This window comes from Chlorocebus sabaeus, chromosome 20, assembly GCF_047675955.1.
Source record: "Chlorocebus sabaeus isolate Y175 chromosome 20, mChlSab1.0.hap1, whole genome shotgun sequence".
In the NCBI taxonomy this organism is placed as follows: Eukaryota; Metazoa; Chordata; class Mammalia; order Primates; family Cercopithecidae; genus Chlorocebus; species Chlorocebus sabaeus.
Genome location: NC_132923.1, coordinates 70655491 through 70672802, shown reverse-complemented (window position 1 = coordinate 70672802; position 17312 = coordinate 70655491). Strand labels below are relative to the sequence as shown.

The 17312-nt window shown below is 39.0% G+C and overlaps 1 protein-coding gene across 2 annotated transcripts in view; it reads left to right on the top strand.

Annotated features, from left to right (window-relative positions):
- PDE4B (phosphodiesterase 4B) overlaps nucleotides 1–17312 on the top strand; it is a 446330-nt gene that overhangs the window by 313101 nt on the left and 115917 nt on the right. For both annotated transcript variants that reach the window (XM_007978423.3, XM_007978424.3), the window contains 3 exons: nucleotides 4416–4610; nucleotides 14654–14690; nucleotides 14800–14870. In XM_007978423.3, the coding sequence (XP_007976614.3) occupies nucleotides 4416–4610; nucleotides 14654–14690; nucleotides 14800–14870 (303 nt within the window). The remainder of the gene's footprint in view (nucleotides 1–4415; nucleotides 4611–14653; nucleotides 14691–14799; nucleotides 14871–17312) is intronic.

Genomic DNA, 17312 nt, shown 5'->3' with positions numbered 1-17312 from the left:
CAGACAGAAGCTGATATAAGAAGGCTTTTCTCCTCCTGGGAGTTTATGTAAAGATGCGACCATCTCAGACAGCTAAGCCGGTGATATTACTATGCAGATTTGTTTTGCTCAGGGAGAATACAGCAGTACATTTAAAAAAAAAAAAAAAAAAAAATCTTATTGTATTTAGATCACTGTCTCACAAGGTCGAACAAATAAATTAATGTCACATCTCTGTAGATTCATTTAAAGGAAACAGTAGAAACACATGGCAGTGGGGTCTCAGGTGGGTATAGGGAAGCAGAAAGAGGGGAGGGATTGGAGAAACATTTCACAGTAAGTTACAGTATATTTTAGTTGGTTCTGTCCACATTTTTTTGAAGACCTACTGTTTACAAGGCTCTGACCCAGATGCCTGGGATACAAGAATGAGTAATACTCAGTAATACTGAGTCCCTCCTGGCTTGGAGATAACCATGTATTGGGGAGCAGTAAATAAATAGAGAATTAAAATAGAATTGCACGTACTGTGATAAAGTACTATGGTAAAGGAATCTGGGGGAGCACACAGGAGGAGCATATGTTAAAATCAAACTGGACTGTAGTGTCAGAGAGAGCGTACTCAGGGAGATGGCATGAACTGAATTTTGAAGATACTAGCTCAAAGAAGCACTGCTTCTCTTACAGCCTATCACCCACCATCACTGCCTGGAGGAGCTGAGAACACTAGATACAAAATAAGAGAAGGCTGTTAAAACATTAGGTCTCAGATGAGCAATTGATTCAGTCCAGGGATATTGGCAGAGGCAAGGAGAAGCAGGCAGATCCAAGTGAGCAGGAAGCATAAAGAATCCTGAAGATCAGAGAGCAGGGCTTGGCAGGCTCTTTGGACCCAGGGAAAAGACCACTTTCAATGCCGTGTCCATAGGTTGGATAAGGGTAACCCCTTCCAGGCAGTTACAAGTCACAATCAAATATTCAGAAACTTGTGAGTAACTTCCTCTCTTAATCTATCTGAAACTTCTGTGTGACCTAATTTAAATGTTGAAATAGCTACAAGCTCAAAGGTATCAACTGCAACATTATTCAGAATTGCAAATATGAGGAGCAAGAGTAGAGAAAATGCTTGAGAAAACTATGATACAGCAACTGAATGAAGCAGCTAATGGAAAATGCTAATTCTGAAAACTGTAGCACATAACAAATACTTGTGAAAAAAATCAAGATCCAAACCTGCAAGAAAAAAATATTCAGAAGAGAAAAAAATAAACTGCTAGTAATGATGCTATTCTTTTCTCTATTGTCTAAGTTTTATACAATATTCTTGTATTTATTTTATAATTATTTTTTAAAATATAAATAGCCTAAAGATGAAATGTGTGTCCTCATGAAGGCAGAGGCAAAAATTACCCTAAACAAATAATGGCCCTATTTATGTGTTTGTTTCTGCTACTGTAGATTCCATTTTCTTCCTAATTGTATTTCAGTTTGTGTGGTATATTCATTTTGCTTATAAAGCCTGTCCTCAGCCTTCCCTTTGCCCACACCCCTCCTCACTCCCTGGATCTGTGGGACGTATTGTGATGTCTGCCCGCTAATTTTGCTGTGACTGGGGCTGGTGTCTGGTTGGTGATTCATGTTTGTTCCAAAGTTGTACATCTGTGTTGGTTGCTTTGAAGTAGTGCCCCAGGGAATATGAAAGGCCATTTGTCTCCCTAAGACTGCTTCTTTGCATCAGAGACTTCTTCCCTGGCTTCGTTTAAATTCCAGCAAGCTCTCCTATGAGTTTAAGTAGGGTAAGAAGGAAAGAAAACAAAAGCAAAGAGGGTCATCTTGGAGACAGCATTGGAGTCAGATTCTAACCCCAGTTTTCCTGGCAGAAGTAAACTTCTTGGATTCTAATACTAGGGACAGAATGCCTGTGATGCTCATTTTAAGGGTAATGCTTTGTGGACTTACCCTCTGCCCACTAGGAATGCCTTTAGCAAAATAGAAGGCAGGATGAGCCTTGGTGGAAACCCTCAATGGAAAGAGTTCTGAGAGCTTGGTGGGCATACCCACTTGGCACCTCCCCTAAGATTTTAGCACAGATACACACAGCAGTGGCATTCATAATATTTAATGACTGGCATTGCATGAGCACTGACGAATTAATGGACACAGGCACAGTGCTTCCAGACACCAATCCTTTAGTTACTGGATCACTAGGAAGTCCAGCTGATCCCGGAGGACCTGGGGCAGTGGATGGATGCTAACAGTTTAAAAAGTATGTTAGGGTTTTAATATCCAGAAAGGTTGCACAGATGCATACCAATGAATAACAACATAAATACATGAAATTTCTAAACTCATGCCCACTGTTAAGCTTTGTGTAATTCCTCCTTCAGTTTTTAAGAACCTACCTACTTTGCCTTTAAAAAGGGTTCAGAGCCCATGACCTACTGGTTCTATGGGATTTGGGTGGCACACAAAAAAAGCGCTTATCCACAAAGGTGCTTTTTATTTTGCTCAACAACTACGACAGATCTCACCCGAGGGAAGTTTGCAAGTCACTTTATTATATTTTCGCTTGTTGCAATGTATGTGGTTAACAACATAGCTCTGCCTCCAGGCAGGCTGGCAAATAGGTTGGTAGTATGAGTGATTGCCCACCTGCCTGTCTACCTGTGGTCTTTGAAAGGCAGCCCCATCCCAGACCATTAGCCTACTGAGAAAATTCATCTACAGTACCTTGAAAGACCAAACACATTGGATCGTTGTAGCTTTTCCTTGGCCTTTTACCCAGACATTATCACTTTCTGCTTCTTATCAGACACCTGGAGTTTGTGGGTTGTCTAAAAGCAGCTTCTCGGAATGATCTCCAGGGAAGCATTATAACCCTGCCTTCTGCCATTTCTTCTCCTCATGTTTCAAGGAAACCTACAGCTTCAATTTGCTGCCTCCCCGTTTTCATTCAAGAGAGCAGCCAAGGTTGCTTATAGTCTAACTGACTCTTTACGTACCAAATTACCTTTGGTTGAATTCAGAGACTAAAGAGGAATTTCACTCAGTTATCCATTGGGCCATCCTGGAGTTCTGTCATTAGGAAAGTCTGAGGTTGTAAAGAAATTAGTTGCAAGATATGAGTCTTCCAATTCTGCTCTACAAGTTACTAGCCTATGACTCTGAGCAAGGTATTTACATCTTGCTAAGCCTCATTTACCTCAAATGTAGAGTGGGATCATCTTATATACTTCACAGGGTTGTTAGGAGGAAGCACTTTGTAAAGTGAAGAAATATAAGCAAAATTCACCCAAAGAGAGCTGGTTGTAAGAACTAGTGAAAGGAAAGAACCAAGAATGTAGACATAAATCATGGCAGCTGAATTAGTATACAGGAAAAATCACTAATTTGAATTTGAAAAAGGGAGCATCCTCAGCCCCATATCTTTTGTTCAACATCTCTTTGCAAAGCTTTAGCTGGGGAGCAGTGAGAGTTCTGGAGAAATACTAGGGAAGAGGGTTACTGTCAATTTGAGGCTAAGAGAGGTTGTGTATGCAGGAAAAAATGCATATGTGATGATAAAGGAGAATGTGAAAAGGGCACAGTGCCCAAGGGAATACCAGGCGTGGGGATACAGAAAACAAGAGATAAAATCTGTACTGCTCCCATCTCTGTGTTCGTTGATCAGAGCACGTTCAAATAATTGTGGGCTTGAGGCCACCTTTCTAGAGTGACGAAGACTGATAGGAAACCTCATGACACTCCTCTGTGGGAGCCAGTGAATGCATCCTCTCCCAGAGACAAAGCTCTGCAGCCTTGGAGAGTAATTTGGTGTTAGCAGATTAATTAAGTCATTTTCTGTGGTTAAATTTGCAGATGAATATTACATCTCAGGTTGGGCCTCCCATCTAGTCACCCAGTGGAGGTTGTCAGGATAACACTTTGTTCCTGAAACATTTAGAAATATGTGTATTGTATATTTAATGAGACTGTGATATTTGTTCATGACAGGAAGAAGTCTTCCAGATAGGGAGACTTACTCATGTGATAGTTCAGTGTCTGACACCTAGAGCTGTGCTGAATGTCCCGCTAGAGTTGCTTATTATCACCAAGTTGTTGTATGCCTGGCACCAATGCTGAATTTGTCAAAGTTGCTCATGTCACTGAAAGACCATGGAGTTTGCTCCTGGGTTCAAATTCTGGCTCCATTATTTGCTAATGGTGGGCATGGGTAAATAACTGAACTTCAGTGGGACTCAGTTTCCTATACATAACATGAAAATAATAATGACTGCAACTCTAAGCTGTCCTGAGGATTAAAACTTTCCATAGTACATACAGTTTTATGTAAAATGCTTAGCATATAGTACCTGCCACACATTGGTTCTCAGTGTATACTATGCGTCCTCCTCCATGGTTATCATGTGACCAGAGTTTCCTGCTTTCTCTTTAAGCTTTGATGTGGAAAATGGCCCTTCCCCAGGTCGGAGTCCACTGGATCCCCAGGCCAGCTCTTCCTCTGGGCTGGTACTTCACACCACCTTTCCTGGGCACAGCCAGCGCAGAGAGTCATTTCTCTACAGATCAGACAGCGACTATGACTTGTCACCAAAGGCGATGTCGAGAAACTCTTCGCTTCCAAGCGAGCAGTAAGTACAAGCTCTGTCTGGCTTCCAGTCTCACACTTACCTCATCTCTACCCAGGTCACAGTGGCAGCAACAACAGTTCCCCTTTAATCCATGGGAAGGATGAAGGAAGAAAATGAATATGAGCAGGGGTGACATGATGACCATTTTAAGGACATTAATGCTTTATAGCATGCGGAATATGTAGCTGGGGTCTCCAAGGGTGTTGGAAAATCTAGACACAGTGTTTACTTTACATCTATTACTGATACCTTAAAAAAAATTATTTTGCTTCATTTCCTGAACTGCTGAGTCATTTACAGCATGAGAACCTTAACACTTTTTATGCATCACACTTGAAATTTCAGCTGCATGTGCCGTTTCCATGAGGCTCCAGCAAAGAGGAAAAATGGTGATTGGTTACATGCATGCTGTCTCAGTGGCCTTTGCTTGGTGACTTTAATAAGCTGTCATTCAGCCACATGCCTGTGTCCCTTCTCTGAAACCTTAACACAATGCCCACTTGTTGCCTGGCTCCTTGGTGAGACGGAACACACTCCACCGCCCTATAAAGCACAGCTGATATTTTTGTTTTGCCGCTATTAATTGTAAATCTCTAATTTTTATTTAAAGAACAAGGTCTAGGTTGTGTCACCCACTTATTAAATTTCCAAAACCAAATAAAACTGGATTCTGGAATTCATTCCTTAAAAGGTTTCTGGGCACAGATACAATTGTTTTTATATTATATGTCGTAAAAGTATCAGTAACTCCCTAAAGTCTCCAGTTTGGAAAATTCCACTGTATTCTCTTCCGCTATTGGAAAGGAAGTCAAAAAGTTTCACCGTCTGGTGAAAGGGGGTATTTTGAAGCTACTAGCAAAAAAATATTCCTCGAGGCATTTCCGCCAGCACATTTTTAATAGAAGCACCCTTGCCCTAAAATATCTCAATCATCATGTGGGCCCAAATTCATTTTTCAGTCATTTGGCAAATATTTACTGATTCTCTCCTTTGTGCCACACATTGTGCCAATCTCTGGTGATAGAAGACAAAGAAAACAGTATAAAAATCACAGATAGGTTAAAGGCATATCTCATTCTCAGAAAGTGCACATGCTCTCAGGGAGGTTACAGCTAAATAAGAAAGATCAGAGAAACACACACATACACACATAACAGAGTGGAAGGAAATAATATTTAATGAGCACTTCCCATGGAGCCGAGCTCGTGTTCTTATGTTATCTCTGTTAATCTGTCAGGTAGGTGCCATTATTATCCCCACTCCATAGATCATGAAACTGGGACTCTGAGAGACTGAGAAACTTGCCCCTATCCCATGACTGTGTATCATGCTGTGTCCCATGATGTGACTAAGACTGACCATATTACAAACTTTTGGAATCTTTCCATCCATGTTCTTCAAATTGCAAAGTCGCATCTCTGCCACTAGGTGGAAAACAAATGACTGCAGAGTAGAGGTGTCCGAGGCTGGAGGAGAGGTAGGTAGCCAGCCACTTTGCTGTAGATCTTGTAGAACCCAAGGCATTTCTAACAAAAGTTTGAATGAGGGTCTTTGAATGCAAAGGTATTGGGAATTATTTCCTTCACCAAGATAAACACCTTTCTAGGCTTCATCGTGGGAGAGTATAGGTTATGTGGTGAGCTCAAAGTAATTAGAACTTAATTCACATAGTATTTTACAGGTGAAAGATTAGCTTTGAAATCTTGTCATCCCCCCAAAACTAATTCCCTGGTTAAGAGTTCTCCAGACACAAGCCAAGCGGCAGGAAGAGTCTCAAGGTCGTTCAGAGTCTCCCCAGAAAACTCTACCGCAATTCCGGATTAACTCTTGTGTTTTATTATTTGGAATCAAAAGGTGGTAGAAATGTTAAACTTGAGGAGACCTTAAAGATCACAATCCAACTCAGTCTACGGCAGTTGAAACAGAGGTAGGACAGGCAACATTTCATAATAAAAAACAGCCTTTCCCAAGAAAACAAGGTTGGCAACGTAATACCACCCTATCAAAAATACTGATAACAGGATGTATTCAAATCTTTATGTGAATGAAAACAGCACAAGACTTGGTTTTTCAAATTTTTCAGTATCACAGAAAAAAACTTCTATATATTTGTCAGGTTTTGAATTATATTTCACAACACACTGAAAAGTACAGTTTGAATAATATCAAGCTTCTAGTAATTTAGTTTTATGTTAGCAAATCCAGTTTCACACAAACATCTGAATCTGAACTAAAGTAATGCTATTAGAACTATTTTACATGATTATTAATTCTTTACGATGAATTGAAACAGAGGAACAGCAGCCCCCAAGCTTCTCACTCCTTTTGCTTTCTATCCATAGATACAGGAAGAAGAAGGGTGATAATGGACTAAGAGTCTAGATGTGAAGGCCATTTGGTAGGGGCTGCCAGATATTCCCTGCTCACAAGCCCCTCATATCCAGCACAGAGCTGTCGTGAATTTTTTATGAAAAGTGGAAAACTTTGCATAATTCTACTGCATTAAATCCTAGTAATAAAGGAAACACTCGCTTTTAAAATTTTCTCATCTGAATTTTTTCAGAAGAGTAACAGGAAATTATAGTCAGGGGAGAGTGAATGAAAAGATATTAAGAGTAAAAATGTGAACAAGAAAAATTAAAAGTGGCTTTAACTTTGAGCAACAAAGGAGAGATCAGAATAAGGCAATAAAGCAAGATCACCATTGGGTCCCAAAAGGCAATTTCAGATACTTTCCTAGATGTGGCAATAGTTTGTTGGTTTCTGTTCAGTTCCTGTGTTGTAGTCATCCCAAACGTAATGCCTTCGTATACTGAGGTACAGATTGCCTCATGGGAACATAAAATACTGGAAACTACTAAGGCCAGTTTTATTGCTGAAAACTGTGGCAGGAACCACCATGGAGAGAATGGAGTTTTGATTATCCACCTGCAAAGCCACAGGAAAGGACACTCCATGTTTTTTTCATTTGGTCATCCCATTTTGCAAAGCCTTACATGGGCAAGAAGCTTTTGAAAGCCACCATTTGCGTGTGGACTAAGTAGTCTCTAGAGAGAGCCTACTCATTTTCAAGGGAAATGAGACCTAAGAACCAAGAAGAAAAGCAGAAATAACAACCCACTTAAATTTAAAACCTGTTTACTGATGGACTGGCAAAAAGTGCAGTGTGGTTTCTAAGACTTGAGTTAGACTTACAGCCATCACACTTGCTAGCACTGTGGCTTTTAAGATGTTGAATCTCTTTTATTGTCTCTAAATTATCTGTAAATAAAAGCACACATTTATTGAGTATTTTCTGTATGCTATCTGTTAAAATACTTTACGTATGTTAATTCATTTAATCCCCGTATCCCCAATGTGGTAGGTACTATAACTTTCTTGTTTTAATGATGAGGACATGAGGGCACAGAGAAGTTAAGTGACTTCCCCAATAAACGGGAACAAGACAAACCCCAGGAGTCTAGGTGGTAAACGATATGGATATCCAGCATGTAAACAGACTCTAAATGAGGCTGAAAAACTGTCTTATTTATTCACAAAGTTCCTAAATTTACATATTTACTAAAAGAGAGAATGAATGTGATCCTCCTAACAGCTGGAAAGGTAGGCAGAACAGAAATTAATAGCATTATTTTTTATTTTTCAGCCTCATTTAGAGTCTGTTAAGTGACTTCCCCAATAAACAGGAACAGTTTCTGTGTCTTCAAGGGTACTAAAACATTAGTAAGTCAATAGGCAGTTTTAGTAGCTTCCGATAAGGGCAGGCATAGAGCGTTATGCACTGGTTTGAAAGGTCTGGCCAGGCAGGAAAGCAGCCTACTTTGAGGAGGTTACAGCTCAGCTAGAGGAGTCAGGCAGGCAGAAGGACGTGCAGGAGAGGCCAGTTGCTAACTAATTCTCCAGTTAGTGTGGGAGCATTTTGGAGAACCACAGCTCAGTGTGGTTGATCCAGAGGATATGAGAGGATAAGGAAGTGGTGAAAAACGAGACTGGAAAAGTGAGCAGGAACCTCATCATGAAGGGCCTATGTTAAGGGATTGGCCTTTATGCTGCAAGTGGAGAGTTACTAAGGGCTTTAAGCAGATAAATATATAATGCAACATTTTTAAAAATAGCTCTGATTGCAGCATAGAAAATGGTTTACAGAGTAGGGAAGCTTAAAGACTAGTACTCAAACCTACAGAGCCAAATGGGAGGCTGCCATGATATTCATGTAAAAGAGGACAGGGATTTATATTACAGATGATCTAGTGAGCAGTTAAAACATATTTGCAAGTCAGGATCAGCAGGAGTTAGTGTTTGACTGAAGGATAAGGGAGATGGAGGTTTCAGGCTTGGTCAAGAAGATAGGTGGTTGCACCATTTCCTGGGATCAGGAGCATTCTCTTACTACATGAAATAATGTACATGAAAGTGCTTTGCAAACTGTAAATATCACGTAAGTATGAGTCCTCTTGATTGCAATGGACAGACATGTATATCTTAAAGGAGCTCTCATCGCCTGGAAATTCAGACATGCAACCCTTTAATTACGGATGCCCTTCAACTTACAATGTCCCAAAAATTCCATCCTAAGTTGAATATATTGTAAGTTGAAAATGCATTTAACACACCTAACCTACCAAACATTACAGCTTGACCTAACCTACCTTAAGTGTGCTCAGAACACTTACTTTAGCATACAGTTGAGCAAATCATCTAAAGCAAAGTCTACTTTATAATAAAGTGTTGGATATCTCATGTAATTGATTGAATACTGTACTGAAAGTGAAAAACAGAATGGTTGTATGGGTACTCTTACATACAGAAAGTACAGTTTCTACTGAATGCATATGGCTTTTGTGCCATTGTGAAGTCAAACATTGTAAGTTGGGCAGGGCGTGATGACCTGTAATCCCAGCACTTTGGGAGGCTAAGGCGGGCAGATCGCTTGATCTCAGGAGTTTGAGACCAGCCTGGACAACATGGCGAAACCCTGTCTCTACGAAAAATACAAAAAATTAGCTGGGATTGGTGGTGAGTGCTTGTGGTCCCAGCTCCTCAGGAGGCTGAGATAGGAGGATCACTTGAGCCAGAGAGGCGGAGGTTGCAATGAGCTAAGATCATGCCACTGCACTCCAGCCTAGGTAATAGAGTGAGACTCTGTCTCAAAAAAAAAAAAAAAAAAGGAGTAAGTGAAATAATCGTTAAGTTGAGGACCATCCGTATAAAAACAAAGATACCTACCTACTGGTATTGCTAATAACTATAAATCAATAACTAAGCTGCTTTTATGTACTAAGCACTGTTATTAAGAGTTGTACATATGTAATAATTCATTTAATTCTCACACAACCCTCTTTTACAGGTAAAAATGTTGAGACATGAAGAGGATTAGCTAGTAATAATGCAGCTGAGAAACAAACCCATGCTCTCTGTCTCCAAAATCTGTGCTGTTAACCACTATAGTATTTATCTCTCTATATGACAGACTAAAATCAAGCAAATTACAAGTTAAATTCTGTGTGTAGTGAGAAAACAGAAAGGTGGAATGAATTAATAAAATTCAGAGTGTGGCAGTGAAAGGCAGTTTTTCTGCTTTCTAGAAAAGTATTTTATTGTTTAGAGCAGACCTACATACACTCCATTCTATGACTCAGTACTGAGACTGGAGTGTTCATTTCCAGTTATGCTCTAAATTTGCAATGTGCTGGCTTTGTCACTAGATGTTGCTCTTGCAATGGTTCTGAATATCCAGACTTGCTCCTGAGAGGCATTGCCTTCTCCAGGGGTTTGGGAAAGTAAGAAGTGTATCAGTTTCCATAATCAATCAAATGTTTTGTTCTTTCTATGCTATTTGATTCTTAACTAGTGATTTATCAAATTATGATTTTTAAAAATTTATAATAGTTCCATAAATAATCTGGTTGCACTCAAAGAGCAGTTTTTTGTTTCTCTTCTGTTGCTTTCTATAAATTGTCTGATAGATTCTTTAACAGCAGTTTTCTAACATACAACATTAGCTTTGGCAGCTCGAATTCTTTAAGGGAACCAATGCTGGGAATCTGTAAAATCTATTTTTTGCTTCTGAATGTTCTGTTCTCCTAAACTTCAGAAGTTCCATAATGATAAAGTCATGATGACATTATGGCCTATTAATGTTTCTTTATCTCCCTTTAGTCTTTGGATTGTGCAGTTTTAATAACTCCTCCAACTCATTCAACAATACATCAGCTCAAGGTACCACCTATGCATGAGATTTACTTATATTATTTAGCTTTTATTAGATACCAGACTCTGGAAATTCAGGAGTCATAGAAGATGCACTTAAATCTAAATCCATTATCTTGTCCCAAATTCACCCTGATGTCTTATGAACAATGTGAACTTTACATCAGAAATCAGAACACTTCACTTAACTAGCCTAAAAAAAAATAGAAAGGAGAAAATAGAGAGAGAGAGAGAGAGAGAGAGAGAGAGAGAGAGAGAGAGAGAGAGAAAGAAAGAAAGAAAGAAAGAAAGAAAGAAAGAAAGAAAGAAAGAAAGAAAGAAAGAAAGAAAGAAAGAAAGAAAGAAAGAAAGAGAAAGAAAGAAAGAGAAAGAAAAGGAAGGAAGGAAGGAAGGAAGGAAGGAAGGAAGGAAGGAAGGAAGGAAGGAAGGAAGGAAGGAAGGAAGGAAGGAAGGAAGGAAGGAAAGAATCAGAACAAACTGCAAGATCTTTACCCATCTCAAAGTTCATCTTGGGAAAAATGACTGGAAAGGGGCAGTTTCTGATACAGTTTACCACACTCCATTTATCACAACTGCTCCTCTCTTGATTATTCTGTCTTTCTTTTTTTGCATCTCTCCAAGAAACCTGAGGCTCTTCCTTTGGCTCCCTATTTATATGTACCCCCACCTCAGGGGGCCACTTCCTGCCATGGCCTTAACTATCCCTACTTTTGTAGGGAACCCCTTAATCTATAGCGCAAATTCCCATATCTCAGTCTTCCTGCTCGATGTCTCCACCCAGATGTAAATCAGTACCTTAAAGTTCAACATGTAACTTAAAAACTCAGTGACTACCTAAAACTCCCCCAACAGGAGGGTAAACTCCTCATTTCCTTATTTCTACTCATGACTTCACTGTTTTCTCAGATATCCATTTTTAAAATTGAAAATTATATTTCTTTATGACCCCTTATCCAATTAAGTGTCAAGTCCTGCAAAACCTCTGGGCTCTCTTCCAGTTGTCTCATTCTGTCCCTTTCTTGGCCTTACCTATTGCTTCTCATCAGAATGGGTGCAATTTCTAACTATTCTTTCCAGGTCTGTCCCCTCTCCAATCTATCCCTCCACATCCAAGCACTTTACTTTCTAAAACACTTTTCTGTTGGCCCATCTCACTTTCCATCTCACTAAAAACCTTCACTGGCTCCTTTCTCTCTCTCTTTTCTTTCTTTCTTTCTTTCTTTCTTTCTTCTTTGTCTTTCTGTCTTTCTTTTCTGTCTTTCTCTTTCTTTCTTAGACAAAGTTTCACTCTTATTGCCCAGGCTGGAGTGCAATGGTGTGATCTCGGCTCACTGCAACCTCTGCCTCCTGAGTTCAAGTGATTCCTGATTCAGTCTCCCGAGTAGCTGTACCACCACGCCCAGCTAAGTTTTTGTTGTTGGTTATTTTTTTTATTTTTTTATTTTTATTTTTTTTAGTAGAGACAGGGTTCCTCCACATTGGTCGAACTGGTCTCGAACTCCCAACCTCAGGTGGTCCACCTGTCTCAGCCTCCCAAAGTGCTGGGATTACAGGCTTGAGCCACCGCGCCCAGCCTGGGTCATTTCTTTCTATGGAGTTAAGTACTGACTCTATAATCTTTGTCTGGATTGTCCATAATATGAGCATGGGGGGCCTTCTATCCTTATTCTCTACAAATGTCTATAACTAATATGCTCTTCTCCATCCAAATAGCCATCAAAGATCTTAATAAGCATATTCAGTATTTTCTCATTTCAGTGCCTTTGTTCCTGTCATTTCTCTTCATTGGCAACATCTACCATCCCTGACTTTTTAAATCCTTCAAAGTTCATCTGAAACACTGCTCACTCAATCAAGACTTTCCTACTTTCTCTAACCTGTAATTATCATGTTTCCTTTGGACTTCATGAAGTATACCCATTGTTTGTAATTCTCATTCTATATTAAAATGTCTATTACAGTTTTTAAAATAATTTGTCTCCCCTACTTTGTTTTAATTTTGGAGGTCATGAGTATTTTGTATGATTTGATATGTCAGCTATGCAGCAAGTCATAAAATAGGAAGCATAGGCTGGGTGTAGTGGCTTATACCTGTAACTCCGGCACTTGGGAGGCCAAAGTGGGCCAATTGCTTGAGCCCAGCCTGGGCAGCATGGCAATACTCTGTCTCTATAGAAAAATACAAAATAAATAAATAAATAAATAAATAAATAAAATAATTTAGTGTGGTGTTATGTTCCTGTAGTCCCAGCTACTCCAGAGTCTGAGGTGGGAAGATTGCTTGAGTCTGGAGGCAGAAGTTGCAGTGAGCTGGAATCACGCCACTACACTCCAGCCTGGGTGACAAAGCTAGACCCTGTCTCAAAACAAAGCAAAATAATGACAACAACAACAAAAACGAAGCATAGTGTTTAAAAGCACAGATTTTTGAAACCAAACGGTCTAAATTCTTACATTTGGAATCAGTCTCAGTTCTTCTACTTACTAGGCATGTGCTAGTTAACTGCTGTGTGGATCGATGTCATTTATATAATAGCAAAATTAAGAGTACCTGCCGCACAACCCTGTTACAATAATTAAATGAGATAATGCATGTAAACTGCTTACCATGAGGCCTGGCAGACAGTAGTAGTCACACAAAGAATGCTTACTCCTTGTCAGTATTCTTTTTATTGTCACCGTACAAAGTGGGCACAGAAGAAACTTGCCAGATTAAATTGAAGTTCAGAGGTTTCTAGCTAAAGACAAAGGTGGAAAGAAAAGTATCATATTAAATAAGATGCCAAGTTAAAAGCCTATGATAGAGGAGAGGCCCAAATGATGTATGTGTTGTTAACTCTGGAGCCCCAGACCTCACATGGTGCCTGGTACATGTCACACGATTAATAATTATTGGTTGCACTAATGTAGTTAACAAATAAGGTGCCATATTTGTGTGACAATTATGAGGACAGGGAAGGTAGGTTAGACACTGAGGGAAGGTTCACTGTTACTAACTTCTGTGCTGCTACGATGATTCACACTGTAATGGCAAAGGGCCTGATTTTGTGACTATAGCTCAAACCAACATGTCTTCTGGTACCTTCAATAGAGAGATTGCTGAATGTGGGTTTAAGTAGATTTCTCAAAGCATGTGCCAGAGAGACAGTGTGCACTTCTGAAAACACATTTTCGACTCTTCCTAAATACAGATTTACATAACACTGGGTACAGCTTAATCAGTTCTTTGGGACAAAATGGAGTGACAATGGTATGATTATGGTGGGTTCAGCCATATGCTCCTATTAAAAGCTTTTCCTTAGGTACTTTAAGAAAAAAGTTATATTAAAAACAAAAAGTAATGGGATTCCCAGACAGAAATCTGTGTTTAAATGGAATTAAAGCTGTGGTTCGAATCAACAAAAGCCAGGAAATCCAAAGTTAACCTTTATCCAGACTGTTATACCATTTTTTCCAACTGTGTGTGTCCCTGTGAGCAGCCCTCCCTTTGAATTTCCTGGCTTTGGCAACCAAAATCCACAAGTCGCTTTAAATTACAGTACTCTGGATCTGTTATTTAATGGGAATATATCCTGAGGATATATGCTTACTTGCAAATGCTTTTATGTGTAGTCACTGTAAATTCAGGAGTCATGAATCTGGTACTAATTTTTTCCTTTCAAGCTCTTGGGATACACTTTCAGGCCAAATTGTGAGTCCTGCCTTATATCCAGGTAGAAGAACTTGCGTAACATTTGTGTTGTTAACACTGATAAAATTTAATATTAGAGCTTGTATGTCACAGTTATAATTCAAGTAAATTTCTAAAGGTTCTTTTTTTCTCTTTTCACCAGACATGGCGATGACTTGATTGTAACTCCTTTTGCCCAGGTATGTATTATGCTCACCCTGGCTTGCTTTCACTGTTGCTGGTTTCTAAGTTTGAACCTGGCCATTTGTCTTCTTTTGGCCTTAACCATTTTAAACATTTTTCTTGTAGGTCCTTGCCAGCTTGCGAAGTGTGAGAAACAACTTCACTATACTGACAAACCTTCATGGTACATCTAACAAGTAAGCATTGACTTTTTTGTGGAGTTTGAATCCCTAACATAAAGGCAAAGTATTGAGCAGCAATTAAAAAATACAACTATTACATGGAAAATTGCCCTCCAAGCTGAGTTAATATACACATTAAAATTTGAAAATAGGATGGATCACCATAGTATTTTAGAACTCATACAACATTAAAAGTAACCTAGTCTGGGTCTTCTTAGTCTTTGTACCTATAAGACTTAGTATCCAGTAGGAATTCACAAATGAAAGAACAAGAGGAGGATTTTATTTTTTGTTGACTTTTACATTTACCACTTTGACCAGTAATGGCCATAAATTCTATTAGAAGTCTTTTGGAGTAAGTTCTTAATGAATTCAGATATTCAAACTTAAAATTAAACGTAGCAAAAAGTTCAAAGTTCAAGTCCAATTTGCCGAGTTTTTGATTTTCTATAAACAAGTTCATGCAGTTTAATGAATAAGTGTGGGGTTATCTTCTCCTCCACCTTCACTTAATTATATGATCTTGGCATTTAAATTAATATTGCTGATCCTTGATCTCCATATCTATAAAATGAAGGGTTTGAACTTTATATTCCTTGCAGTAATACTCTCTCCAAAATCATTTCAAATCTATGAGCCTAAGCTAAAAGTTTTATTCCGTTCACTCTTCTGCATGTTTTAAAAAAGTATCACAGAGGTCAGAGTCATAGAACCCATAATCCTGGACTGAGAGGGCTGGAGGAGGCCTTTGAGACCATTGATTCTCTTTGTTTAGGAGAAACCTAAGCTCTCAAGAATCCAGTGACTTGCTAACAACTGCCCCCTACTCCATAAGTTAGAGACACATCAGGGCCAAAACCTACATCTAATTTTTCAGCCAGAGTTCACTACAGAGTATCCTATATCTCTCATCTTTGTGAAATTATTTTTTAGTCCTTTGCTTTCATACAAATTTTCATAGAATAGATTTGTTAAAAGTGGGAGTAAACCCTGCTTTGAATGTTTGCTTTTCCTTTCACTGTTTTATGACTAGGCTTTCTTGTGAGATGACTCTGTATACTCTGATCAAACTTCCATGTGAGTGATCTTTCTCACATGTTGTATGACTGTGTCACCCTTCAGTTTGAGGCATTTCAGCAGTCCAGTGTTATTAAGATAAAGTTTAAATGCTGGTGCTTGCACCCAAGACAAATTAATTTAATTGATAGTTGCTTGGGTTTATATTTAGTGCAATGTATATGAAATCTAGAAGCTTGTCCCAGCCTCTTTTGGAGTAGAACTCCATTTATGTATTTATTGATCTATCTATTTATTTATTTACTTACTTATCTATTTGTCCATCCAACAAGTATTTATTTAGCACATACCATCCATTCATACATGGATATATGCATTTAGCAAACAACTACTGAGCACCCCCATCAGTAGCAGGCACTGGTAATATAATAGTATCCAGAGCAGACAAGTTCTCTCCTCTTTTAGGGCTTACATTCTAATATGAAATGCTGGCGGATGCAGTGTAAGCAATCAGACTACGTCTCTAGCCACGTGGAATTATGTTCAATAATCATGGTCTGTTGTTCTCTGCATGCTCTCTTCTCTATCCTAATTATGGACTTACTGTTCTTTCTTCCTAAAATGTCTCTTTCCACTTGCCAGTGTCTGCTTGGCCAAATCCTGATTGTCTTTATGTCCCATCTCTAGTATCACCTTCACTGAGATGCTTTCCCTGACCTCACTAAACCTGGCTGAGTGGCCCTCATTTGGATCCAGAGTACTCTGAAAACCTTATCACTTGCTTTATGGATCTCCGCCTGCCACTAGATTGTGTGCCCCTTAGGAGTAAGAATTGGGTTTAGTTTTTCTTGAATTCCCAAGAATAGCAGAATGCCTGACATACAGTTTGTGCTTCATAAAAATTCATCACATATATGAATTTCTCGATAAATAATTGTTGGAGGAAAGACCACCAATTATTTGGAAAATTATATTTGCAGGAGTGATCCCTTCTCTATGTTTTTGCTTTGTAGAATATGGCCTCTGGAGCCATGATTACAGGCTTCACAGCCCAATTCTACCCTCTCAAAAATGATACACTTGGGCAAGCTAATTATCCTCTCTATATCTCAGTTTTCTAATGTGTAAAATAGGGTTGTTGTGAGGATTAAATGAATTGATATTTGCAAAGCACTTAAAACAGCATCTTGCATGAAGTAGGTGCTCAATAATTGTGAGCTATTATAATGGATCGTTACATTTCTCTTGCTGAATCCAGAAGTGGCGTAACACTTTGGGGGTTTCATATCTGTTATGTCAGCTTAGATCACCATAAATGATATTCATGGTATTGAATGAATAAAGGTATATTGTTACTCCCACTCTAAGGATAAGGAAACAAAACTTAGGGAGATTAAACGACTTCAGCAAGAATGTATAGCTTCTAGTGGGCAACAGAGT